Source organism: Ambystoma mexicanum, chromosome 4q (genome assembly GCF_040938575.1).
Source record: "Ambystoma mexicanum isolate Mex_15411 chromosome 4q, UKY_AmexF1_1, whole genome shotgun sequence".
Lineage (NCBI taxonomy): Eukaryota > Metazoa > Chordata > Amphibia > Caudata > Ambystomatidae > Ambystoma > Ambystoma mexicanum.
Genome location: NC_090928.1, coordinates 593,246,628 through 593,273,461, shown reverse-complemented (window position 1 = coordinate 593,273,461; position 26,834 = coordinate 593,246,628). Strand labels below are relative to the sequence as shown.

The 26,834-nt window shown below is 41.8% G+C and overlaps 1 protein-coding gene across 1 annotated transcript in view; it reads right to left on the bottom strand.

Annotated features, from left to right (window-relative positions):
- Window positions 1-26,834, bottom strand: part of EXO1 (exonuclease 1) — a 373,191-nt gene that overhangs the window by 233,048 nt on the left and 113,309 nt on the right. Inside the window, exon 5 of the mRNA XM_069608142.1 lies at window positions 5,230-5,367. Coding sequence (XP_069464243.1) covers window positions 5,230-5,367 — 138 coding nt within the window. The remainder of the gene's footprint in view (window positions 1-5,229; window positions 5,368-26,834) is intronic.

Here is a 26,834-nt window from a genome sequence, read left to right as displayed (position 1 = left end):
TCACCTTCATACACCTTCTTCAGCCCACAAGTAGCACATGGCCGGAAAAGAGACTTCTTCGGAGCCCCAGAAGCCATCTCAATACTCTAGTAACAAACTCACGTACAAAAACACAAAGAACACGAGGTGATCCCAACAGTTTGGAGACAGTTGAAATCTGAAGGGAAGCTGTGGGGCGGGGCTATTTATAACCCTACATCCTATTAGTGGGGACTAAAGCACCCGAAAAGGACGTTGATAGGACACTAAAGTGTCAAAGTTTTCCATAGGAAAACGCTAGGTTAAAGTGACCGACGTTTCCCAGCCTGACGACGGGGAATATTCACAGCATGTGAATCCATGAAAGATCCAATGCTGGAGAATGGCGATAATAGACTATGTAGTGCGTGTGGAGACGCTGCTGTCAATAATTCCGCTAGTGAGAAAAAGAAACTATTCAAAGAAAAAGAGGGACCGTTAAAATATGGAGAAAGATTTGAAATTGATCCCTTGACTGGACAGATCATAGTACAACAAATGAGATTGGCTATTGATAATGTTCCTGTCATAGAAGGTAAAGAGAGTGCCATGGATAAAACTAATCAAGGTAGTAATCTGGATATATCTAATAACACAAGCTTCGCGAGTATGAACACGAAAGAGCTGTTCCAAGCGTTAGAAAATGCTCTGGTAACACTAGTCGAAAAGAGCGAGGCGATAGAAGCTAAGCTGGCAATACATTCGTTATTATTGTATGAGATTAGCACACACAAGAGAAACAAATATAAAGATGCTAGAACCAATACTGCATCAGAAATTGAAATAGAGACCCAATTGCCTAATCAGCCAATTAAAGAAGAAATTATAATTCAAAGGCTAGAGATTAGTGATAATGAATATACCATCTCAAACACAAAGTATAACATGAATAGGAGAAAAAAGGAGAAACATAGGAACACTAAAAGGAATAATCAAGCTCTTCATGGACAACAAATTCACAATAGAAATAAAAATGAGTCTAGAAAATTTGAGACAATTAATAAGAAATATAATGGATGTATAGTTGATACTAGGTAAACTTTGATAGATAATCAGATTAGACCATCTATACCCGAGGTGCCAGGTAGAAGTAAAACAACAACTAATAAAGCCATATCTATTTATAAAGAGCCTAACTATGTTGGAGAACATATAGTAGCAATCCACCAAAATAAAGAATCCAACAAGGTTGATCCTAAGTCTAAATCTAGGACGAAAGTAAAGTCTAAGGATATAAGATCTTTTCTAACTGGTCAAAGTACCTCTGCTGATGTAAAGCAATGGCAAGAGACATGTAAGCAAATAATGAATGGAAAAAAGAAGGAAAACAAGGCTATGGTAAGAAGTGAAGACATTTTGACAGACATACACAAACTATTTGATAGAATACAAGATAATCTCTCAGAAGTTGAAGATAATTTAAGAGAAAAATAAAATATGTAATGTCCAGAAAAAAGTGCTATTACAGGTTGAATCCGCAGAAAAAAAAGTGGAACAAAGAAATAATATAAATGTAGAACTTGTGACAAAGTCTATACGTTTAATTGCAATAGAAAAAATAGACCCGACAATGCCGATGGTCTTGGCAGGCAACAAATATTAAAATGATGTGCATCCATAGTACCTTTACGGATAATCACATCCAATGATCTAAAGATCGTTGACCAGATAGTGTCTACCACAAAAGTCAACTCTAAAATATGGTGTAAAGATGTGGCTAGACATGACTACATTATGAGCCATAGTGGATTGTCTGAGAAAATGGGTTTCTATTGCACATATGATTCCAGTAACAGCTGGACATTAAAAATACAACTGAGTTTTTGAGTTTAAAAAAAGTAAGTGCTACTCGAGACAATGGGCTTAGTATGCCTTTAAAGCAAAAAAATGAATACCCTAGATTCAGTGAAAAAAGTTGGAAACCTTGAGGGATATTGGCAATGGCTGACTACTGCATTCAAATCTCATTTCGAACAACAACTCTGATGAACGTGATGTAATCATGTCTTGGAATATGTGAGGAAATGGCCACTACACCAGAGAGAATGGGCTTTTAGCCAATATTGACAAGTTCAATATAGTGGCTCTAAAGGAAACCTGGTTGACTGGTGAATGTGAAATAGACGGTCAGTGCACTCTTGCTAGTAAAGCAATACAAGGCCCAAGAGGGCGTCCGAAAGGTGGGCTATGGACAACCATTAAACATCCCTGGGAAGGAAGTAAAATGGCTGAATCCAATAGTATGGAATTAGGAGTATATGTAGAATGTAATCTTCCAACAATTACCTCCTTCCTCATAGTAAATATATATAATCCACCCAATGGAATCGATATTAAAAATAACAAAGACGCTAGTAGAACTCCTAAATGTATATAGCCAAAGGATACCTACATTTATTGTAGGAGATTTAAATGCTAAGATTGACTTTGTGAATGAGCAAAGTGAGGATACTCTGAGATTGGAACAGATTGCCCAGAAAGTTACAAACAAGGTAGGAAAAACATGGGTAAAGATGTTGAATGAACATCACCTGTTGGTGTTAAATGGGAATACTGTGGCGATAGTAGAAAAAGTGTCACACGAGTTAGTGGCAAGAGTTTGAGCACATTGGACTATAATAGTAAATCAAAGTGCCTTCTCGTTAGTAAAAGATATGGCTATCGGCAGCAGAGACTAAAGTGACCATCTGACCCTTTTTCTGCTGCTTCAGATCGGTCCTACAGCTACATTAGACACCTGGCAGCAGAATGGTGATATAGGGATAAATAATGCAGGCAATAGGATATTATGGAATCCAACAAAATTAGCAAAAGGTAAAATGATAGCTGAAAGAGAACTCTTGAATTTAATTTCAGATAGTAAAACTAATTATCCGGAGGTCCAAAACACCTGGATTGATAATTTTGAGCAAGCGATAGAAGCAATAACATCAGCAATGATAAAGAAGCGTACATATCTCTCTAATAGTGAACAGTGGCATTTGAGTCAAACACTGTAATAGGGATGTAACGGTATAACGGTATACCGTTAACGATACCGTGAACCACTTAATTGAACAATAATAACCGTCACATTGTTTATACCGTTATACCGTTAAGTGTGCTTTTCAATCTGATTTGGAAAGGCTGCAGTAAGCAAGTGCTGCGCAGTCTTGGTCTTGCACTGTTGGATGTGCCATCTGCCAAGTAGTTTCAGTTGGAGCAGTTCTTAATGCCATTCCATAAACCACACGTGCCTGACACAAAATCAATATGTTAGCAATAGGAAGAATAGATACAGTGTCAAGAAGGAAAATGGTTTACTTTGGGTTGGCGGCTTTGGGGTTTATATATTTATAATGGATAATGTTCTCTAAACATATGACAATGGGGGATTTCCCTGGTTCTATCATTGAATTAACATATAATAAGTCACACTGCGAAATTCACTAATCTCTGTGGGTATTCCCTGCTGCCATACCAAAGGGTAACATGTCTGTGATTACTTAACACCTTTTGGCCCGAGCCTAAATTACCACTTAAGAAAAGCAATTCAGTTTGCTTTGCCAGTCGTCACAGGGCTCCCCCCCCCTCCTCCTCTCCACACGTGTGTTTGTGTTTGGTGGAAGCAAGGGGTGGCATTTCAGTGGAAAGTATGTTGAAAACCCCAATTCTGTCCCTGGGTGTCTGGTGTTTGTGATGATAAATCTGACAATTTATGACAGTTTAGAAAATATTTGTTAAGGTTAGTCAACTCCACCTGCTATACCGTGATAACCATGATATACCGTCATTTGGCAAGAAGGTTATCGTACCGTCATAAAACTAATACCATGACACCCCTACACTGTAATAGATATATTACTATACATACAGCAAAAAAACTGCTTAGAAAGACTGTTGGTGAATATCAATATAAGAGTGTAAAGGCAAAAAAAAATTATTGAACAAGCCAAAATATATAGACAATGGCTAAAACAGTATAAAAGGAAGAAACGTGAAGAGATCTGGTATATGTTGGCATATCAAGCAAAGAAGAAGAATCATCATGATATGTGGGCTACCATAAATAATAGCAAAATGAAAACTCTTCCAATTAATAGCGTAACAGAAAGAGTTTGGATATAACACAAAGAAAACATAAGGAGCCGCGGTTAAGGATGATAGTGTTAATCCCTGTGAAATAACTTTGTGGAAGACATCTTATACGCTGGACCATCTTACCCAGATAAGAACCCTTCCTATCTCACGTGCAGCAGGACCAGATAATACTTGTAACGCGCTACTGCGACTGTCTCCAGTGAAATGGGCACAAGCACTTGATATTTTATTTCAATGGATTGGGGTAAATGGGAAGATCCCCGAGTCCTGGAAAAGTAGTATAATTCTTCCGGTATACAAAAAGGGAGCGAGGAATGAGCCAGCAAATTATAGGATGTTGGCTATGCTGGACATTACCGCTAAAATATTTTCTAAAATACTACTAAGAGAACTTAACCAGTGGATCTCAGTCAACCACATTCTTCCTTCATACCAATCTGGATTCAGAGTGGGATCAGCAACAACACATAAAATTGCAACATTGGTAGCTGCTACAGAATATTTGTGGAATTAACTAGGGCTGCAGATATACGTAGCGTATATTGATTTCTCTGAAGCATTTGATACAATTGTGCGTAATATTCTGTGGGCCAAATTGAAAGCTTGGGGAATACCACTAGGTTTATTGCATATGATACAGTTATTGTATAAGGAGACAACTGTAAAAATTCAGTTGGATGCAGAAGGCAGATTGTCAGAAACCATAAATACACAACGAGGGGTCAAGCACGGATGTACGTTAGCGGCCACGCTATTCAATCTCTACTTAGCTGTTTTTATGAGAGATGAGATAAATGAGAATGTTAATAACATCAAATTAGGTACAGCAAGGTTAGGATGGTTGGGCTATGCCGACGATCTTTTGCTGCTCGATTACACACCAAAGGGATTACAAACAAAGCTAGATGCTCTTGTTAAGTTTGCTGAAGTAAACCAACTGATTATTAACGTAAGTAAAACTAAGGTGATGAAATTACAAAGACAAGCTAAAATAAAAGAGGAATAATATGAATAACATTACACCACTTCTTGCCATTCCATTACAGGTGATGGATGGCAATTGCAAAAAGCCCACACAACACAACTCAGCACAGGTAAAAATTGCAGAGTCTTACTTAGGAAGCCACATACCTTTTTGCAGCCAAAAGCAAGAAGATCCGAGTCCTCTGTAATTATTGCTTGTGCTATTCCAGTCTTGTTCAGAAACGCCAGCTGAGAATCTGCTTCGTATGGCGCAACGATACAATCAACTCCATGGGCCCAAGCAGCCTGAACAAAAATCAAGGGGGGGGGAGGGAGAGGTTTCAGTGTACTTTGCAAGTAGGCTAAAATCTGTGAAGTCAGTCATTACTATACTTGTCTAACATTCTCGTCATCAAATGAACTCCTAAGCAATACATGTTTTTAGAAAACAGATTTTAAGACAGCTTAAAAAAAAAGAAAATCCAAGTTCTGATATTCACTGGATAAAATGAAAAGATTATGCCGAGAACCAAACATACAGCGCCTTAACGTTCGAAGTACCACATTCATCAGATGTGTTCAAAGAGCAACAAAAAAGGCTACTACTGGGTGTTTCTTTCACGCAGGAAAAAAAACCAAGAGAAAATATTCACTTTTAACTACATTAGCTGCAAAGAAGTATGTGTGGAATGCAGTCTGCGAACAACCACCTTATTTACAGAGCATTCAAGTAAGAAGCAGACTAGAAACAGAATAGTGCACGTTGAAAAAAATCGGCAATTCAATAAGTGCTGGAAAATTGCATTTTTGTCTGGCACGCACTGCACACCTGCACGTTTTGCTTTTTGAAAATTAAGCACAAGTTGTCTTAAAGTGGGACCTAATCATTAACGGAACTGAAGGCAATCTTGAAATGCAAGACTTAAAACAGACGACCTGAAAGGAGGTTATTTATTGGCATAAAATTCATTTGTTGCAACCAACTTTCATTTTTTCCAAATGCAAGGTTTGTCTGCCACACGCATGCAATTAGGTTCAGGAATAACACTTTGCAGCACTGTGTACTCTAAAACAGTAAGTTGGGGTAGGGATCCAGGTTTGACAGCCTTTGCGCAGTATGCAGTTACTTAAGCATATTAGCGTGCACATTACGTGACCTATACAAAAAATGTTACCAACGTTCAAAAAGGTATAGTGCCTAATAATGGCTCTTTATGCCCCATGCTCGAGAAAGGATGGCAATCATTTGTGCTTGCATACCCAAGAATGCCCTTGTGGGCGTCTCATGTCCTCACCCATTCCCTTTTCAATCTGAACTGTAGCGTCCCACAGCTGTTAGGTAAGATTGTCATCTTTATGATAAATCTTCCTGACCGGTTTCAAACCCAGGACTTGTTGCTTAGACTTGGTAATTATTTTACCTTTGTTCCTAGGTGAGTGGGAATCTTTTTCCCCTCTCGCCTAGTCTTTTACTCTTTATGGGTGACCTTTTTTATGTGTCTCCATAATGTGTTATTGCAGTTATAGGTTCCTATAACTTTGGACTGACCGTGATATACTATGGTCGCACAAAGCATTGTAATGCAGTGGCATGCTTTTAATTATCGTATTATTTCTTGGGTGAAATACTGCTCCCAAGAAATAAAGGTGGATTCACATCCCCTTTACATTGATTTAAGTGAGCCAGCACACCCACTGTATATGGAGTGTTGGGGGCAGTGCTCCAGACAAGATTTTGAGGTGGGAGTATTTTACGCATGATTTGTCAAAATTGGAGAGTTAATGCAATTTCAAGAGAGTTTTCTCCTCTGCAAGAACACGTTCTGTTTAGCAAGCCTGATATTTGCACACGTTGACAGGACATCTCTACCAATAGTGACCACAAATCTGTTCTTTGCGCATGCTATTGGCACATCTCTTCTCGTCTGCTAATGGTGCATCTTCTCTGCGCACATTCTGTTTAGCAAGCCTGATATTTGCACACGTTGACAGGACATCTCTACCAATAGTGACCACAAATCTGTTCTCTGCGCATGCTATTGGCACATCTCTTCTCGTCTGCTAATGGTGCATCTTCTCTGCGCACATACTAGTGGGACAGCTCTCTGTACATGCGTGCTAACTGCGCGCATGTGCACAGAGGAGCTGTACATGCTAACAACACTCCTTCTGTACGCACATGCTAATGGGTCATACCCTATCTGCCCATGCTAACTGCACATCCCATCCATGCACGTACAAAGTGCACATCCTGTGCAGCGACAGTATGTGCCGTTAGCATGTGCAAACTCCACATCCTGTTCCTGCACATGCTAACGGCACATCTCGGCTCTGCATGCCAATTGCACTTCTGTTCCATGGAACGTGCAAATGACTTCTTTATTAAGTACGTAGTATGGGGACATTTCTTCTCCGCAAGTGCTAACGTAGCATCTCCTCTGCCCATGCTATAATGGCACATCTCCTCTCTGCCAGTCTTAACGGCAGGGCTCCCTTCTGCACAGGCCAATGTTGGCAAAGCACATGCTAACGTTGCATCCAAAGAAAGGGTGGAAAGCAAACTGGCAGGAGGGCGGCCTGCACTTCCTAAGTTCCAATGACATGACACAACCTTGATGGGTGTAGCGCAAAGGGAAGACTGCAGAGTCGCCGCTTCTTTCTTAAAAGAAATGGAATAATGAAGAATGACCGTTCACACAAGTTACTATCAGTGCAGGAAATTGACAAAATGTACTGGGGCCAAATGTACCCGATTTTCACCCTCCCCTTAACTTATTCAGCCTCACTCGAACATGTCCTCGCCAGCCCCCACCACAATGCCAAACAGTGCTCCCCTGCCATTCTGCTCGGTTTTGCTGTAATAAATCAAGTACCATTCGAAATGGGAACCAAAGTGCTTAAAAACTGAAGGAATTTGGCTAAAAGTGCTATGCAAGAACACATACCCCCCTTTCCACGTTATTGGCATAGCCTCCGTACACATGCAGCAGCACATCTCCTCTCTGCACATGCTAAATGAGCATCTCGTTTCTGCATGCGCCAGTGGCACATGGCCTCCCAGCATGTGCTATTGGCAAATATATTCAGTTCAGGCTAACGGAACCCTTCATCCCTGCATGGAGTAATGGCCCATCCCTCGTGGTATAGCCCAACAGCAAGCACATGTCTTACTACAGCCAGCATAACTTTATAAATTCTAAAGTTTTACTGCGATTGTTCAAGTACATTTTTCTGAACAAACACAGTAAAACTTTATCATCGCCAGTTTCGGGGAAAGGCTTCACTCACCTCTCTGCCTATCAAAATGCAAGTGTGCACATCCAGGGGTGCACCTAGGTTAAAATCTAGGTGGGGGCTAACCCTTCAAATGTTGGGAGAGGCACTAACTTCAGAGATTGTGGAAGAATGGCAAAATTACTCATGTAGGGGCATCGAACTTCATAACTCATTGTAATAAGACTATTCTAGTGCAGCTTCAATGTTACAATCAGTTAACTGCTCTCTCCTTTGAGTCTGAAACACCCACTTCTTGCAGAACCTGAAGGTCCTAGAAAGTGTGAAAATGGCAGATGGTGTGCAATGAAAGATTCAATATTACAGCACAACAGGACATTGCAAAGTATAGAGCAGTACTCTGGATGGCCTAAGCGCATTTAGTGGCTGGGAGCAACAGGGGAGAAAATGTAATGTTGGTTCTACCACAGTCCGCTATACTAGAATCTCTGGTGCACTTACTGGCTGATGAGACTGTCTGCCTGTAGAATCCAGTGTTGCAAGAATGGGGGATGTCCAGTGCAGCAATAATGCAATTATATGCAGCAGTATTGGAGCCACTAGCAGAGGAGCACCAGGATACACCAATGTGTTCTTACACTTATTAAAACTGTCCTATTGTAAGGGTGTAAACTTAATCGTTTATAAGCACTCCAATTTTTGCAATTGAAGTCAGGGTGAGATTACATTATTTGCCCATCATCACACACTTACGCTAAACAGCGAAGTTGGGATTTGAACCCGCTCTTTCAATTTGGGCACGGCCACCTTCTTCCGTGTTTTACTTGGAACAAAAATGTAAGTTTTGGGTGTCAAAACCTACAATAGTACTGTCCTATAGTTTACTTGCAAAATAAACAAATTGCATAGTAAAACATCATGACAACATGTAGATCCTTGTAGCAGCATTTTGTGTCAAAATAACATCACTGTACCTTTATTTTCCACATCCTAAATGGAAAACTAAGATGCAAAAGGCAAAACATCCCGATTTACATACTTTATTTTCAGCGCTTTAAACAAAAAAAAAAAAAAAAAAAAAAGTTGTGCCATAAACTCACAATTTAGGTTTGGAGATTCGTCACAAACCTCCAGCGTGTTTTGTATGGTTAAAGAACATTCAACTAAGGACATCAAAGCAAACTTAACTTTTTAGCATATCAAGCTATTAGACGTTATGGGTATGAATATATTTTAAAAGGGTGCATGCTTTATTGTGTTGCTCGCTTGACTGTCACAGATTTGCAAGGGGACTCGTGGTCTTTCAGTTGGGAATTCAACATCATGCATCAGAAAGGCAATGCTGCTGATGACGAAAGAAACGCTACAGTGCCATCTAGTGGTGGAAAGTATGTTTTTTTAATGAATTAATAAAGCGTACACTGTATGCAGTAGAAAATGAAATCATCCGTATTGCCCATAGTTACATGTGTAAAAAAGCACGATACGCACCTTATCTGGAGGGCTGGTTGGGGGGATACAATGTGTCCCCTTTCTTAATTACCTGGTAACATTTTTGTTACAATTGCAAGTTTACTTGAATGGCTGGTGGCAGTGGTTTTTCCTTAGTAACTTTTTAGCCGTATTACTCGCAGGCTCTTAATTCAGCCTCAGTAATTAACAAAAGGGCCACCATTCTTTCGAATGGTGGTCTCCTCCTTTTCACCATTTCTCGTTTGCTTTTTTTTGTTCCTGAAGTCTTCCCCAACCTTGCTAGACGGGAACAACCTCAGTGGAAATTTTGTCTTTGGTGGAAATCCTTTGAATTCCACTCCTAGACTCCAGAGTGTCTGAGAAGGCAGGAAGCGAGGGAGGAGTCAAAAACTCTGCAGCCCTTTGTCCTTTCATCTTGCCTGAAAAGAACCCAGTCCCAATGGGGGGCTGGCTGTCTAGAATGGACCTCCAGACAGCCCCTTTCTGTAAACTGCAGGGAGAGTATGCAGAAGTTGTGCTGTAGTTCCTGATAAATACTACAAACCTGGAAGCTGCTGAAGTCCACCACTGGAACTGAATCCGAAGAGGAAGATGAAGAAAAGACGTCTGTAGTGATTTCCAGAGACGGGAGAGACTGATGCAACCCTTCCTTCCAATCGACCAGCGTGTCCCAAATGAGACGACTCTTACCCAGAGGCTGGTGAAATCCACTAGGTTCAAAAAGACCTGCATTGTGAGCCATCCCATGATGTGCTATAACCTTACTGGGCTGCAAACCGCCTATACCCTGGGAACTAGAGCCTGAGTGTGGTGCATGGTCTCCCAAAGTTAGAAAACATATACAAAACATTAGTGGAGTCCTGCTGCATCTCCAGAGATACGATTCAAATCCTTGAAGTCCCCTCCCAAGAATGTAGTACCGGATTTGCAAAGAGAATCGTTCTTCATCTGGCTTCTGTAAAAAGGCACCAAATCCACAGAGCCACGAGATGTGAAGAAACCTTTGCTGGAAGCCTCCTCCAGCAACTGCTGCTGCAAGTTCCCATCCAGTGTGCAGTTCTTTAGTCTCCAAACCAAGAATCCAGGGACCAGGTCATGTGCTGTTGCATCCTGAAGGCATCCACTCTGAAGCTCTTTTTCCTAAGGTACTGTGTGGGCTTGGCTACTACTTACCTTAAGTCTGGTGTGCATCTGGTGAGGCTGAGGGGTGATTTGTGAGGTTGAGAGTTTGCCTATACCACTTGCCCCAGCCTAATGCTGCAACACATATCGGGAGCCTTCTATGAAGTCCCTGAACACTTAACTGAAGCGAATACTTACTTGTTAAAGAAAATATCCTCTGGAACATTGACTTACCTGCAACTGAACCCTATCCTGACCTGCCCAGCCTCCAGCTGGCTCCTAGACCACTTAGGTCTAGTCTTCTGCCTCTGAGAAAACTCATGCTATAGACTAGGGAAGGACTGGATAAGAAACAGATTCTGCCTTGAAAGTATAACAAGTGTAAAAGTACTTAGTTGCTAAAAAAGTTAGTGTGGTAACTGTATCCCTGTGAAAAAGGAAGTTACAAAGTGTCATTGAATGTAGGCTTAGTTTTGAGTTGCAGTCCACCCCTCTAAAAAGCGTATACGTTTTTGAATGGCGTTTCCCCCCTTCTGAAAAGCAATACGTATTGGTACTTTTTTTTATTATTCTTAACTGAATGAGTGTAAAAGCTTACCAATAGGGTTTACTTACCTTGAATAACAGATTGCCATTCTTAACGTGTACCCTCCGGTTTTGTTTTCCCTGGTCTGCTTTATATAGATTTAAAACAGTCTGTAAGTTAATGCACATCTTATGAGTGGCTTGTTGGCTCTCAGCACATAGGTCTTATCTATCTTGAATAGCTGCTGCTCTTCTAAACTTTTAACAGTGTGTTGTGCTTTCCCTGAATTGCATTAGTGCCATTCTAAAACAGTTTCATAAAGTTCTTACTTACCTTCGAAACTGTATTGTACACTTCTTAAAAGTATACTGGGTATAATTAGCTATTAGGTAGCAGATAGTTATGCAACCATAGGTCAATTACTTACCTTGAAATACATTAGCCCTGATTCACAGAGCGTTTTCCAATGGGGTTTGCCATTATAAAACACTGCTGTGAATTAGGCCCCTTGTGTCTTTCTTAAACTGTAATGGGGTTTTGCTTTCCCTGAATTGTTTAGTGCATTCTAAAATAGTTATTGTGTGTTCATATTTATTATAGAGTAGCTTAAGGCCTCTCCAGAAAGTATATGAGTTGATTTTCTAGCTCTGAACGGTAATGTTGGAAGGAGGATACTTGTAACATGGTTGGTTTATTATGCAATTCAATAACCCAGTGTCACTGCATGACTGACAGGGACACCTACACTTCAATTACTGATTGTATTCTAAAAGTATATATAACCTGGTTTTACTCCAAGGATAGCTGACTGCCATTCTGAATGTGTTGTAGGTTTGACTCACCTGGACTACTGATTGTACTCTCAAGAAGGTTATACTTAGGTTTGTGAGTGTAAGTATTGAGTTGGTTTCTTTACAATTGTGTTTACACAATAAGTTATAGTACTTACTTACCCAAGATTTACCTTGGCCTTCTTCTATTTAAATAAACCCTTTATTCTTACAATACATAGTGGCTCAGTGTTTCTTTGGACCATATGTATGCTACAATTTCTTGGTACAAAGCTACAGCCCTCTCCTAAAATAAACCTGGCTGCTCGGTCCATGCTACGTTCTCAGGTGGTGGCGCATTATACAAAGACTGGAGCTTATGTACTGCCTCAGACATGTCTTTTATGAAGTCTGGGTAGGTAGAACTTAAAAAAAAGTGTCCTAGCAACAGCTCTTGAAGGTACTAGCAGATTTGTCATCCGGCACAGTCTATTAGGTTGTCTTGATGTCCAAGGGTTCAAAGGTGGCCTTAGTGCGTCATAAAGCCTACATCCATGTTCAAATCTCTGCTCTTTAGGTTGAGTACCTTTAAGTACTTCAATTCCAACATTCTTCAGAAGGAGGCATTCGAAAAAAGCCACCTTTCAAAACAATCATCAACAGATCCTACAGTTTGTGCCCATCCTATACCAAGTGTTGACCCACTGCTGCTTCTGTTTTGTGGTCCGAGATGTATCTATGTAGGTTCATTCTTTATGGTAGTTTCAGAAAGTTTCACCTGCACACTTCCAATGCTGGAATTTCTTGTGATGCATAGGGCATACAACATGAAATGATTGACAGTTTTCAATCTCTTGTATATGCCCTGTTTGGTTCAGTGGGATAGTTGTGGAAGATTTGGTGTAGTGGCAGGTTTTGCACTTCCTAACGTGGCATGGGTATGTTTCGTGATCTTGTGGAAACCCACTTCGGGACAAGGATAGTGCAAGATTTTTCTTTATTCATAAAAAAGGAGCAAGTTAAATATCCCTGCTGAATAGTGGTTGTAGATCTTTCACAATTCTGTTCATGTTGAATGCTAAGTAATCACTAAGGGTATTCATTTTGGATTTGATATATTTGCAGTATCTGGGTTTGTTCAATGCATGATCAATATCCCTGTCAAGTTGTCTGGCTGAGTGCCCCTTGTGCAAAAAGCGTTAATGGAGTATAGCAAGCAGATTGTCCCTTGTCTTCTGGAGACATTATGTACATTAATATTGGGTGGTCTGTCTGTAGATAATAGATCATACTTGGTGGTTTGGATGATCGTTTTACAAGGGCAGGTGTTTGTTCCAGTCTGTGGTCTCTTGTGCACATTTGTTGCCAGGTGGCCGTTCCTTCCAACTAAAATAGTGGAATTTGGTAAATGCATCTGTATCCCATGCAGAATTGAATGCAGTGGTGGAAGCCATCTAGTGAGTCTTAAGGGCATTTTCACTTTCTGTCCAAATCAATTAAAATGTCATCAATCTATTGCAGGGAATAATGTTATCGGTTTCTGGGATGGTTTTAGTAAGAACTCTTGCTTGAGGTCTACTATGACAAGGCTTGTATGCCAGGTGCCTTTTTTTGCATGTGGCGATTCGGCTCTTTTAAAGGAAAGATCTTCAATGGAAGCAAAAATTGTTGTGTGCAAGTACGAACCTCAAGAGATCTGTGATGGGCTTTATTAGGATGTCCATCTTTCTGGGCGTGTTTTACAGGAATCTCCAGTATGGAGCTATTCCATCTTCACGTGAACATAGGAATAAAGTGAGGTGACATACAACATGGACAGGAAGGTAATTTGGTGGTTGCGACAGGATCATGACTGTCGTGGGGCTGAGGGGCAGGCGCCTCCCACCCCCCAAATCCCACCCATGTGCCAGGAATATTATCAAGGTAGTGCTCTTTTTCACGTAATGCCTCTCAGTACTCTTTCTGGGCTGGCTGTGTTCCCTTTGTTTCAGATCTACTCCCAGAAAAAGCAACCTAAAAAACCAAGACCAGGAGCCAGTCAAAAAGGAATAGGAAACAGCCGGGAAATGGATTGTGAATTTCCCTGTCAAAGAGAAATGATGCACCCAACAACTGACCCCCAGGTGAACAGTGGGGCAACCGAAAACAAACTGGAAGTGAGGAGTGATTACAGGAGAACACGAAAGACACAGTAACCCTCCCCAAAACGAATTGCCAACCAAACTCACTAGCACCAGAGGAAAGTCACAGCCGGAGCCCATGGCTGCTACCACACCATCAGAGACTGCTAACAAAATTGAGCTGGAAAGGGCGTAGGAGGGTTTTAAAGCCATGTGTAACCCAATCCCTGAGGAAAGAAAAGTCACAGATTTGGATTCTTGAGTCTGGTGAGCACTGCAGCCAATGGAAGGGGAGAGGGAGACAGAACCACAGTATAAAAGCAGACAGAAGTAGAGGCAGAGTTTGAGTTACAGGGGCGAGGTCAGGAGGTGCAAGGGTGAGCCAAGAGAACAGGCGGAGGACGGACAGCTGAGCAGAGTGCTGGAGCTTTGGTGGCAGAATGGAGCAGAGTGCAGGTGAAGAGACAGAGACACAGAGAGAGACAGAGGCAGAGAGACAGAGAGAGACAGAGAAACAGAGAGAAGAAAGTGCAAGGTGGTGGGGAAGTACAGGTGTAGCTAGTGAGAAACCTGAAGGTACTCTCACATCTACTCCCCTGGGATCTTCTGTTCAGGTGGCCAGGGAAGGGCCATCAATCTTGGTTCCCGACCCTGGGGGTGGACTAGAGAGGGAGGATCACATGGGCAGAGGGTCCTTAGGAATTGGGTAGAGTGCCAGAGGGCGAGACAGTATCCCCCCCCTTTTCTGACAGTGATATAATTTACCCTCCCTCAGCTTTTGTAGGATATTGTCGTTCTTATCCTACGTCTACTCCCTAAAGTGAAGGCCAGTACTGTGAAGATTATCCCAAGAGTAATGCAGGTTACCTATGAAGAGAGCCATTATAGTACTGGGACGAAGAAGAGGGAGCCTGAGAGTTATGGATCTGAAGGTCAGGTACATCCCAATAATGGGCATAATGGTGGTCGGGCAAACAGAGAATTGTGCACACCTGAAACGATGTGAAGAGGCACAGGTCTACAAAAAGAGAGGCCCAAGTTTGAAGAGAATTGAAGCAGGCTTGAGTGCAGCAGTAGGAAGGCCAGCAGAGCTTGTGGAAAACCAGAGGAGGACGGAACACAGATGCTAGATGTTAAGTGTCGATGCGTGGCAAGAGAGCTGTCTCTCCAGGAAGCCGGAGTATGAGAGCAAGAAGGGGACCGTGAAGTTGGACGGTCCCTTTTACATAGCCAAGAAGTACTTGTTCCCCAGAATGGAGGAGTCCTTCAGGGATGCCTGAGGGGCAGGTGATAAGACCCCGACCTCCAGTCCAAGAAAGGAGCTGACTACTAACAAAAACGCGGCAACCAGCGAGTTTCAAAAGGTGGTGCTGAAACCCAGAGCGTGCAAGCAAAGTGAAGACATTACAATGTATCAGGAGCGCTCGCGTGCAGTCGGCACGTCTCTGAAAGCCTCCACATGAATTTGAATAAAAAAAAGCTAAAGAAATACATTTTATCATGAGTGCTTGCATGCAACTGGCACGTCTCCGAAAGCCTCCAATAGACTAGAAGTTGAAGTTCAAGATTGCTCGCGTGCAACCGGCACGTCTTTAAAAATAATTAAGATGCTGGCAGTGTAAACGTGAAGCTGAGGTGAGCCAGCAAAGTGGGAGCAAAATACTGAATGAGCAGATTTATGTTAAACCAGCAAACCCACATTAAAGCAACAGAGAGAGACTTTTATCTTACAAGTTTTTGTGAACCTTGAACTTAAAATAATTGCCTCGGTGGCAGGAAGTGGGGCAAGAACTACTGTTGCGTGACCTTTGATGGGCGGGCCATGTGGTTCAAACGGCACCTACACCAGGGAAGTCCTAGCCCATCCAGAAGGTGGCTAAAGGTTGAAGAAGGGAACCCCTGAGCCCTTTTGACATTTACGTTATGGACCATGGCGGGAAGTTTAGGGAAGAGCCCCGAGCACCCTTGGAACTGTGTTCATTGTGCATCAGAACTTGAAGCTTAGGAAAGGGGAGCCCGAGCCTCTTGAGAACTTTGTCCCTTTGAATTGGACCCTGAACATGAAAAAGGGAGATAGAGCATGCTCCAGACTTTTACTTTAATACATCATTTTGATTTAGAATATCCCTACACTACATTAAGGGGTTGAATATGAAGGTAAGCATGTTGTGACACAGACTTTTGGTTTGGGACTTTTAGACATAGACATACTCTAGTTTCTTTAGGTAGGGCGATCCCCTAATCTGAGCTAATAAGGCGCCATGAGGCAAGGTACACATTCCATCTCTTGACTCTTCCCGAGGAAATGTGATGTGTCCCGTACGAAACATCTTGTGTCCATCATCAGGAATTTTAGAATGGATTTAATTTACTCAGATATGCCTTCTGTCAATTTATTGACCCCAGAGATTATTTGATTGCCTGGATTTTATTGTTTGTTATATAGAGAATGTAGAATAGCTCAGGAGTTGAACTGTCTGGTATCAAATGACCGCAATTTTTACTCCATTTCTTATTTCACAAGGTCCTTAAACGTACCCAGAAGCACTGTAAAATAATTGGAAAACTGGTCATACTAGTTAAAAAAAATATCATTGGGCTGACATGGATTAGCAATCTCGCTTTCTGCCATATGGATACCTAAAACAAAGCTCACATCTGTTATGCAAGTCACAACCTCAAAATAGACAAACTTGCCAATTAAATTAAAAATAAAGCTTTGCCTTAAGCAGAGGTTTATCTCAGTCATGCATCAAACTCAATTGTAAGGGGATGTTTTTGGAAATGTACTGGCAGAAGAGATGAATCAATTCTCAACAAACCACCCTTATTGACCCGGCTACAGACATTGGGCCTCATTACAAGCCTGCCGGTCCGGAAACAACGGTGGCGGTAAAGCCGCTGCCACCATTGTCTCTGGATCGGCAGACTACGAGTTCTGCAGGCGGGTGGTGTCACTCCCGCCAGATCTGGAGACGGAAATGGAAACACCAGCACCATTATTTACGGTGCTGGTGTTTCCATTGTCCCCATGGAGTCCTAATGGACTCCATGGGAATGGGGATTAACAGAATTACGCCTCCGGAATTACTGGGTCACCTGAGTTGTAATGCCCCGGTGATTCCGGCAATCACAGAGGCGGTAATTCATTCCGGGTCCCGCGGCAGCCTGCCGGTTTTTCCGGGATGGCTACCGCCAGACTCGTAATGAGGCCCATTGTATTTTATCCAGAGAGAGATTATGGAAAGAGAAACAGACTACAACATGAAAGAGGGAAAGTTTTCCACTATGTTTAGATATGTGAAGAGGAAGTGTTAACCTGTCATTTTTGTGGCTAATGCAGAGCACTAGGATTAGAGATGAATGGTACAATTAGGTCTTAAAAACGTAGAAACGCTCAAATGTATAAAACTGAGAATTTTGTGCACACACAGAAATTGATTAAACAAGTATATAAGATATAACGATCTCCAATACACAGATTCCAAAAGGTTCCCTCTGAATGTTCAACTCAACAGGTGAAAGGGAAAATAGTATGGAAATCTCCAATTCATCTGCAAGGACATCCTAATGTATTGTTATGGGAAGCATAAGTTAATGGTGTTTCATGAGGGTAGGCCCCAGTACTTCATGGAGTAAATCTAATAAAATAGTGGATTGGAATATCATGTACTGGACCAACATGGGAGCCATCACAGGCATTGGTTTAAGAGCAAAAAGGTGCATTTGTGGAGTCCAATGCTGGAATGGAGTGGGGGTTATGCATATACGATTACACTTGCCTGTATAAATACAAATACTCTTGGTCCCTCCATTGTTTTCATTTTAGTTTTTGTTTCTCAAGATGTGATTGGAAAGAAATGGCTTAGTGTTGACAGGGTTAAGCTTCTAACAAATTCATTGCTTGGGCTAAAAGAAAGATCAGGCCGCAATTTGTTTCCATTAACCAGTTATTTGTTATGGCAAGGAGGAACAATGCTCTTTTGTTCACAAAAGAATGTGCAATAGATAAGAAATCAGATTTGATGGGAAGCAATGAGATTTTAGTTTGGTTTTGAACAAATCCATGTGTACAGTTTCTCGGATGTTCGGAGGAAAATAATTTCATGCAAGTGTAGAAAGAAGGGAGAATCAGCGGAGGCGAGAGGAAGTAAAGGTAGGGCGAGGACCCACAAGGGTAGCCGAGGAGGCAGAGCAGAGATTACGAGAAGGCTTGTAGAGGAGGATAGATACAGTGGTTCCTTATCGTGGATAGATTTGTGAACCAGGAGAAGACATTGAAATCTGCCCCTGTTTTGCATCATCAGCCATCCAGCCGGGAGACGGTACGAGGAAGTAGGTGTGAAGTGAGGGAGTTCAAAGTCTTCTGGTAACCATCCATAACCAAAATGATCACCACAGGAAAACATTTCCCATCATAAATCTAACATCTCTGGGATAGAGTAAGTTCAGAAGGTTTAAGCTTGCCTCCATTGGTGCTTACTTGCTCTAGGACTCAAGCGCTGGCTACCTGTCAGTTATTTCCTACTCATTCCATCCATAGACTGGCGAGTGGTCGTTTTCTCAGACAGATCTGGTTCTTGTCCAGACTCCCAGTGTTAGTTAGCTCCATTATGTAGTTCGATCAAATAATTATTTAAAATCTGGCTATTCCTACCCTATGAGTTCACACCTGTTATGTTTCGCCCTATTTAATTAGCTATCAGAATAAGAGTGTTTTGTTCACCTCAGGGCGGTAGTATCCCTTTACGTACATTGCCCCATCAAAACATCCCAATGCGACAGTTGGGCTTTTGCTAATAAGCGGCTTATATCTTTGTAGAGGTTTATTTACCTGTTTAGGAGAGGGTTTTCACTGCTTGAGTAGCTTTGCCCTAGGTCTCTTCTCCTTTAGCTTCTTGTTAAGTCTAGAACTCATTATTGTCTTCTCTAGGTGGACGCTGATCACTAATTTCCTTTCCTGCGCGATTTCCCCAAATGCATCTGTGCTTTTTAAAATATTTGTGACTGTGGCTATTTCTTAAAAAAAGATAGAAGTTCAACCGGGTCGGAGGTTTAAATATTTAATCCAACAAGCTTTGTCAAGTGATCTGGGTCTCACAAATTCAACTAGTCATAGGCCACAATGGTCTCTCTCTACTTGGTCTGGGACTTTATGGGCGACGATTCACCGGGCAAGCTCCTTCTCAGAGGTCTATGGGAACTTGGACTTCACTTCACAGGATGAAAAATTGCTCTAATCAGTCACTTTCTCAGAGGATTCTGGGAAGTCAGACTTCAAATTCACAAAGTGCAATATTTCTCTGCTGTAATACTCCAACAATTCTCCACTGTACCTATGATCTGTGAGGTCAGAGTTAAATTCCCAAAGTGTACAATTGCTCAATTCTCTCTGCATTTGCTCGTGATATCGCACCTCCTTGGCGCATGATCTCAGTCCCTCTCACCGCTCTGATTTTCTCATGGTTTCTCACCTCAAGGTCTTGTGTATTTGCTCATAGTCCTCAGTGTTTCTCCGCTGGTGCAAACAGTTACAACCTCTAATGTACACTAGGGTGGTAAGATCAGCACATCTTGTGCTCCTTTCGTTTACCCATTAAGAATTTGACAAGTGGGTCAGTTTCTCAACAACGCTAAGGGTGGGTCCCTCGCTCCATGTCTTCAACACTGCTCACTGGCCCAGTCTTGGACATAAACCAGAGTTCCCTGTATAACCTCTCCAAAGCAAACATTTAAAAAAAAAAACAATTTTATAAATTTCGACTTGAATACCATACAGTGTTACAACAAGGATACATTTCAATTCTCATACGGTTTCTTGTCATTTTCTCCCCCGCACCCCTAACTACCCCCCTCCCCCCACCCAAGCTTAATTCACCACTTAGCCAACATCAGCCTCTTCCATAGACCTCCCACTCTCCTCCCACTCCGAGGGGCTGTCTTCCTCCGGGCTTGCCTGTTCCGGCCCAAACAGCGTGGCAACTAAATGCTTCCAGGCTGCTAGTGTATCCACTTCCTCTTCCCCCTCTCCCCCGCTTGTTGCTTCACCCCACACCACTGTTTCAGCATCCGCCCATCTTTGGAGATCGCACCACCAAGCCTCTACTTTCAGTCTACTACTCCCTTTCCAGCCCATTGCTATCCTGCGTTTAGCCAATATATGCCAGACCTTTGAGTTTACTCACATGTTTGAGTTTACGCAGCCTGGGGAACCCCCCCTACCACACACGGCCATAGGGAGTCTAAGTCCAAATTCATCTCTTTATCCGCCAAGAGGTGAGCCACCTCCTTCGAGAATCCTATTGCAGGGCATGACCAGAACATATGCACCATACCCGCATCCACCTCCCCACATTTTGGACATGTCTGTATTCCGGCATTCTTAAACTTGGCTATCTTCCTCGGGGTCATGCAAGCCCTGTGGGTAACATTACTGGATCTGTTCCTCGATACCTACTTATGGTAACCCTGTACCCTGACCCACAGCCCATCTCCCATCACTTCCCCAGCCTCTTCTTCCCAATCTCATCTCGTCTGAATCACCTCCTTTCCAACTTTAGACATCACTAGTTTGTATATCTGGGAGACCTCATGGCCTCCATCTGACACATCCTGAAATGTTTCTATGGCAGCATCCGGCTGTCGGGTCAACTCTGCCTCTGACCACCCACTTTTGATCTTTTTAAACGGCCTAGCATATGTGATAGATTGTCCACGATGCAGCCCAGTGCCCTCCCTCAGTGTGTCAAACTCCATCGCTTTCCCATCTTGCCACACATCCCTAAAGGTCGCTATGCCAACTTGTTCCCATTGCCCTCTGAAAGTCCTCCACATTTGCTCATCTATCCCATCCAGTGCCACTAGCGGCATCTGTGGGGAGCATGGAATCGGATTCCCCATTACCCGACAGGCTCTCCGGCACACTCTCCCTCCCGAATCGAGCAGTCTGGTCCCCTTTCCTTTTGGCACATCGCAACCACATCCATTCATTCAGAAAATAAGGAGTGCACTCGGCTTTCAACAGTGTGGCCTCTGGTGTAGGGTCTTCCGATAGTCACCTTGCCACATATTGTAGTTGGCTAGCCAAATAATAGACCTCCAAGTTAGGCAATCTGATTCCCCCATGTTCATATGGGTTTTGTAATTTCCACAGAGCTATTCTGTTCCTGGAATTATGCCACATGAATATGCCACATGAACCCCATATATATATACTCTGCACCTTGGCGAAGAACCGTTTAGGTATCATATACGGAGTGTTTGCAAAGAAATGTAATATCCTGGGCAGTACCACCATCTTCAATAATGCCACTCTCCCCATCATGGTCAAAGGTAACCTAGTCCAGAATATCATGTTTTCAATTTTAGTCACTGCTTTCTCCATATTATGTGTGTGTTCCACTTCAACGCTGTGGTACACATCGATACCCAGGTACCTGAACGTTTCAGTTTCCCACTTTATCTGTAATACTGGCAGTTTGTGTCGTGGTATGCCAACATATCTACCTAGGGGGAATATGCTGGACTTGTTGGGATTAACCGTAATGCCAGACATTGCATACCGCTCCATAACCTGCAGAATATATTGTAGATTCTCCTCTGGATATTTCAAGTATAGCAACATATCATCCGCATACATTGATATTAGATGCCGTCCTCCCTTAGTGCTGATCCCCACCTCTTCATATTGTTGCCTCAAGTACGCTGCCAGGGGTTCGAGTGCCAAAATAAACAGCATCAGGGACCATGGGCATCCCTGTCTGGTTCCTCTACTCAGCGATATGATCGCCCCTGTTCTGACTCGAGCCAGTGGTCTGCTGTATAATAGCTGAGCCCATTTCAAGTAAACAGGTCCGAACCCATATTTCTTCAACACCGCCATCAGCCAAGGCCATTTGACGGAGTCGAAGGCTTTCATTGCGTCTAGTGAGACCACCACCACCTCTTGGGAGCCTCCCTCTGTCTGGTCCATAATATGGTGCAGTCTTTTGAGGTTATCGGATACACTCCTGCGCGGGACATACCCCGTCTGTTCAGGATGTATTAAACTTATTTATAGTGTTTTGAACTTGAGGAACTTTTTGCCGATATCAAATGCTTGTACCTACGCAACCTGATTTAGATGCTGTTTGAAATACTTGAAATTAGATGTTTTATTGTTTGTTCTTGTCGCATGAGTGTAGGTCACTACGGAGACAATGAGTCCCTATGCTCCGTAAGTAAAACACAATCCAAATTTGGAATGTGCCTACACTTGTTTGTGCCAAGATAAATTGTTTCCTTGTTAGAATGTATCCATTACTGATAAATGAGACTTCCAATTCAGTAGTGTATATAGAGTCTTTATTTTGGATTTTCAGCCCTTCTTGGATGACGCGTGTTTCGGCACATAGGCATTGCCTTTCTCAAATCCGGGCTGATTTGGTTTTACAAAAGAGAGAAAAGAACATACAGAAAAGCATTTTTAAACAAATGTATGGACTCAATATCTAATTGTGTGTGAATTAGGTGTAACTTCATTGTGCATTTTCACATACCATGTGTTGCATATCCTTCTATCAAACCTCGTGCAGTACAATGAGCCAAATGTGAGTGTGTAAAAACACACGTGGGAGCAGTGGGTTGCGGGGTAGGAAAAAAATGGGCTGTGACCCACATAACATATTCCTAGTGAGTATGTCTGCACCAAGTTTATGTGCTACTTAATTAGGCTCTCTTGTTATTGGTCCCCTGGCCACTACTATGCTCAATAGTCGGGTTTCATGTATAGGATCTTACCCTTATGAGCGTTGAGATTTGAATCTAACATTCTCCGTCTTGTAGAAAAGCTACATTTCCTGGGCTCAATCCCTCCTATGCAAAAAAACATTTTTACATATTTATACATACATAGTTGTGAAAAGGCCAGTACAATTGTTCAGAAAACATACAAGATTTCCTAAGTTCATGGCCCAGGAACTTAAATGTACAAAGCGAGGATTCAGGCTGATCTGTTCCCTTTATCTGGATAGTCATTACGTATCCGAAAGAAACTTTAAACTATTTTTATTTTTTTATTTTTCATTTAGTTTATTACAAACTTTTGAAAAAACAGAACATAGCGTAACCATTTAAAATGTAATGCATTTGCAAATCCCTTTTCATACATATCGCTTTCATTTTTACTTATTTTCTTTATCTTTCATCTATTGTGACAAGCCTATAGATTATGTTGTATTATGTCCTTCATAGCCCTTGTTATGTCACTTCCAACATTTTACTTTCAAGTTGTTTCAAAAATAGTGTAAGTGCAATTGTCAACTTTTTATTTGTGCTACCATGCATGCGTGACCACCATTCCTCTGCGCTATATGTCATACTGGTGCTCAGTTCTGGAACCAGATATTTGGCTCTTTCCACTTTTAGTTCTGACAGAACAGAACCAAATGTTTCAGTGTTTCATCATCTTTTCGGCAAAAACGACATTTAATATATGCCACTGAGAAGCTCCTTCTGTGGCTTTGAATTTCTCTTGTCTCGTAGAGGTTTAACCTGAATTTCAAATAGTTTCTCCTTAAAAACATGCACGGAAACACTTACATATATTGCGGTAAGCCATTAAATCTTTGCTTTGAATGGCTTGTTTTCCATGCATTTATGGGACCTTCTCTTCTCGGATGTCTCAATCCAATCGAGTTCAAGTGCTTTTCTTTTTACTACATTTTGATTGACTACTAGCGTCTTTTCATCGGTTACTAAAAGGTACAGGATCTCTCTACATTTTTGTCTCCATTTTTGAAAGTGTCAGCTGGTTGCCCTTTATTTCATACTCCGCCAGTAAGGCAAATTGTGGGGCTGAATTTTCAATCGTTTTGCCAAATAGAGTTAACATGTTCCACGTTATTCTGGCGTTCAAGGTCGACATGCTCACTTCATATAAGACACACGCTATAGGAGAGCCTTGCGGAAGTTGGAGTATTTGCTTCCAAAACATTCCTTCACACCGGGACCAGATCGGATTTGAGCAGCCAAACATGCTTTCTGCCCCGAAAGTTAGTGCTGGTACGACCTTACTCTTGTAGAAGTTTATGACAGGCTTATATGAAAATGTCCCATATCTTCTTTGTAAAAGGGCGCCTTGGGCTGTCAATTGTTTACATTTGCTTAACAATTTGATTACCATGGGTTTGTCTCTTATACTTGAATTGATATACGCTCCCAAGTACTTACTGCACTAAACTTGCCTTAAAGATCCTGCTCCCAAAGACCATTAGGAGGACCTTCCTTGTGTTTATTTCTTGCCCGATTCCCTCAGTATAGGTCTTCAATGCATTTATTTTCCGTTGTAACCCTATTGGGGTCAGTCCTAATATTACTATGTCGTCCGCATATAGGATCCAGATAATTTGCATGCCATTCACCGTTGGTGGCGAAGATCTTACACCATCTAGAGCCTCTCCGACTTCTGAGATGTAAAAATTGAATAGCGTTGCGCTCAGTGGACACCCTTGTTTCACACCGCGGGCTGTTGGAATTGCCTCAGAAAGGTGACCTTCCGTGTCTAGGCGGATCCTTACATTTGTTTGCGAATACAGTTCTTTTATAGCCAATAATAGGCTAACTGGACATCCCCTTTCTACTAATTTCGACCATAAGATTTCACGGACCACGCCATCAAAGGCGTGGGCTAGGTCGATAAATGCCGGGTAGATTTTCTTTCCTGAGCCGATGGCATCTGTTTTTAGGAGGTTGACCAAAAAGAGATTCAAGCTGCACCCTACTCCCCTTACAAACCCAGTTTGTCTTTCATCTATTGCTTTTTCTGATCTTAACCAGTCAGATAATTGCTTTAATAACACGCTTGCAAATATTTTCCCAACCAAAAAATTATTATCATTGTTTCTATACCCCTTACATACCGATGTATAAGCCCAAATTGTTCAAAACAGCATTTTGCAAAACATATAGCCCTGCGTGATCCATAATGGATGTGTTATTGTTATGTAACGGTTCGGTCAGTTCCAAAGCGTATTTTAGATTTACACGTTCTGAAAATGATTTTTGCTATTCCTGTATTTGCTAGTGTGGGGTTGATACTGTACAGCACGATCTGGTGCATGCCTTCAATGTGCGGTGGGCTTCCCTCCTGGTTCAAGGGCTTACCTGAAAAGTCTGTTACTCGTGCTTCAAACGTCAGGTTCCTTCGTCTCAGGGCTTGTTGTGTATTACTAAATCTAAAGTGTGCCTGAGTCCATCGTCACTTTCCGTTAGTTTGAGTAGGTGGCGGCCATATTTGGGATGGCTTTACCATGTTCGCCTGTGTGCTGAATTACTAGTGACCCATCCATACTATAAATTAGGGCAGCATACTGCTTGTTCTTGAAATCCTTTCGTCCATGCTTACATATGTTTAATGTGAGCAATGGTTTTCAGATATGTATGAACAAAGAGAAATACATTGAATACTAAAAATAGGTAAAAAAGTATTGACAGCAAAAATTATATTAACTGTAATATATTATCCTTTGTCGGTGAAGAGTAGATTTTCCTACTTTCCTGGACTAGGATGATATTGTAGTACTAAAGGTATTGGCAAGTGATAAGAGATGTTTCATAATTTAGTGGGTCCCTTTGGATTACGGACCCGGTGCGGTGTACCTGTCGCACCGTTGCACCATCTGAAATGTAAAGGATTGTGGTTATTGTAGTTTTATGCAACACATACTTTGCATGGTTGTATGCTGGTGACTTAAATCCCGTGTTTACTTGTGTCAGTGTGAGTCAGAATATTTTTTTGGTAGGTGTCATTTAGAATATGAAACAAGAAAATATACATTTTAAAGCATGTGGTTGGTATACTGTAAGTCAGATGTGTTCCATCTGAATATTTCTCTTAGTTCACATCACATTCTAACCTTATCCCATTGTCATGTTAAATAATTGTATGCTTTATAAAAAAGTGAATCATTTCATTATCCGAGTTTAGACCCTGTCTGACAGTTTTAAAATGACAAATAAGTATGGCTTCTTCCCGTCGCACGCGTAGTTCCTGATCGCCTCCGCATCTGCCCATCTTGATCTTTAAGACCACAAATTTAATGTCCTTTTTATTTTGTAGCGGATGTTGGTTTTGCCATTGGTGTGACAGTGGAAGATTCTTGTCTTGGCTACCAATTGCAGAGATGTGCTCTCTTATTTGTGCTCTTATCTCCCGAATCGTGCTTCCAATATATACCAGGTTACAAACACATATTATGGCATAGATGACATTCTTGGATCTGCAGTTTATCTGTTCTTTAATCAAAGTTTTTACTCAGTTCTTATCTTTGAACACGTCAGTGTTTGGTAACGCATAGTTGCACATGGTGCAAAAGCCACACTTTCTGAACCCTAGAGTCGGTTGGTATAACCACGTTGTTCTTGTCGCTTCTTTTTCAGGTAATAATGATGGGCTTAGACTCATTTTCAATGTTTTGGCTTTTCTGTAAACTATCCTCGGATGGTCTTTAATACATTTTTCAACATGAGGATCTAGTTTCAATAGATACC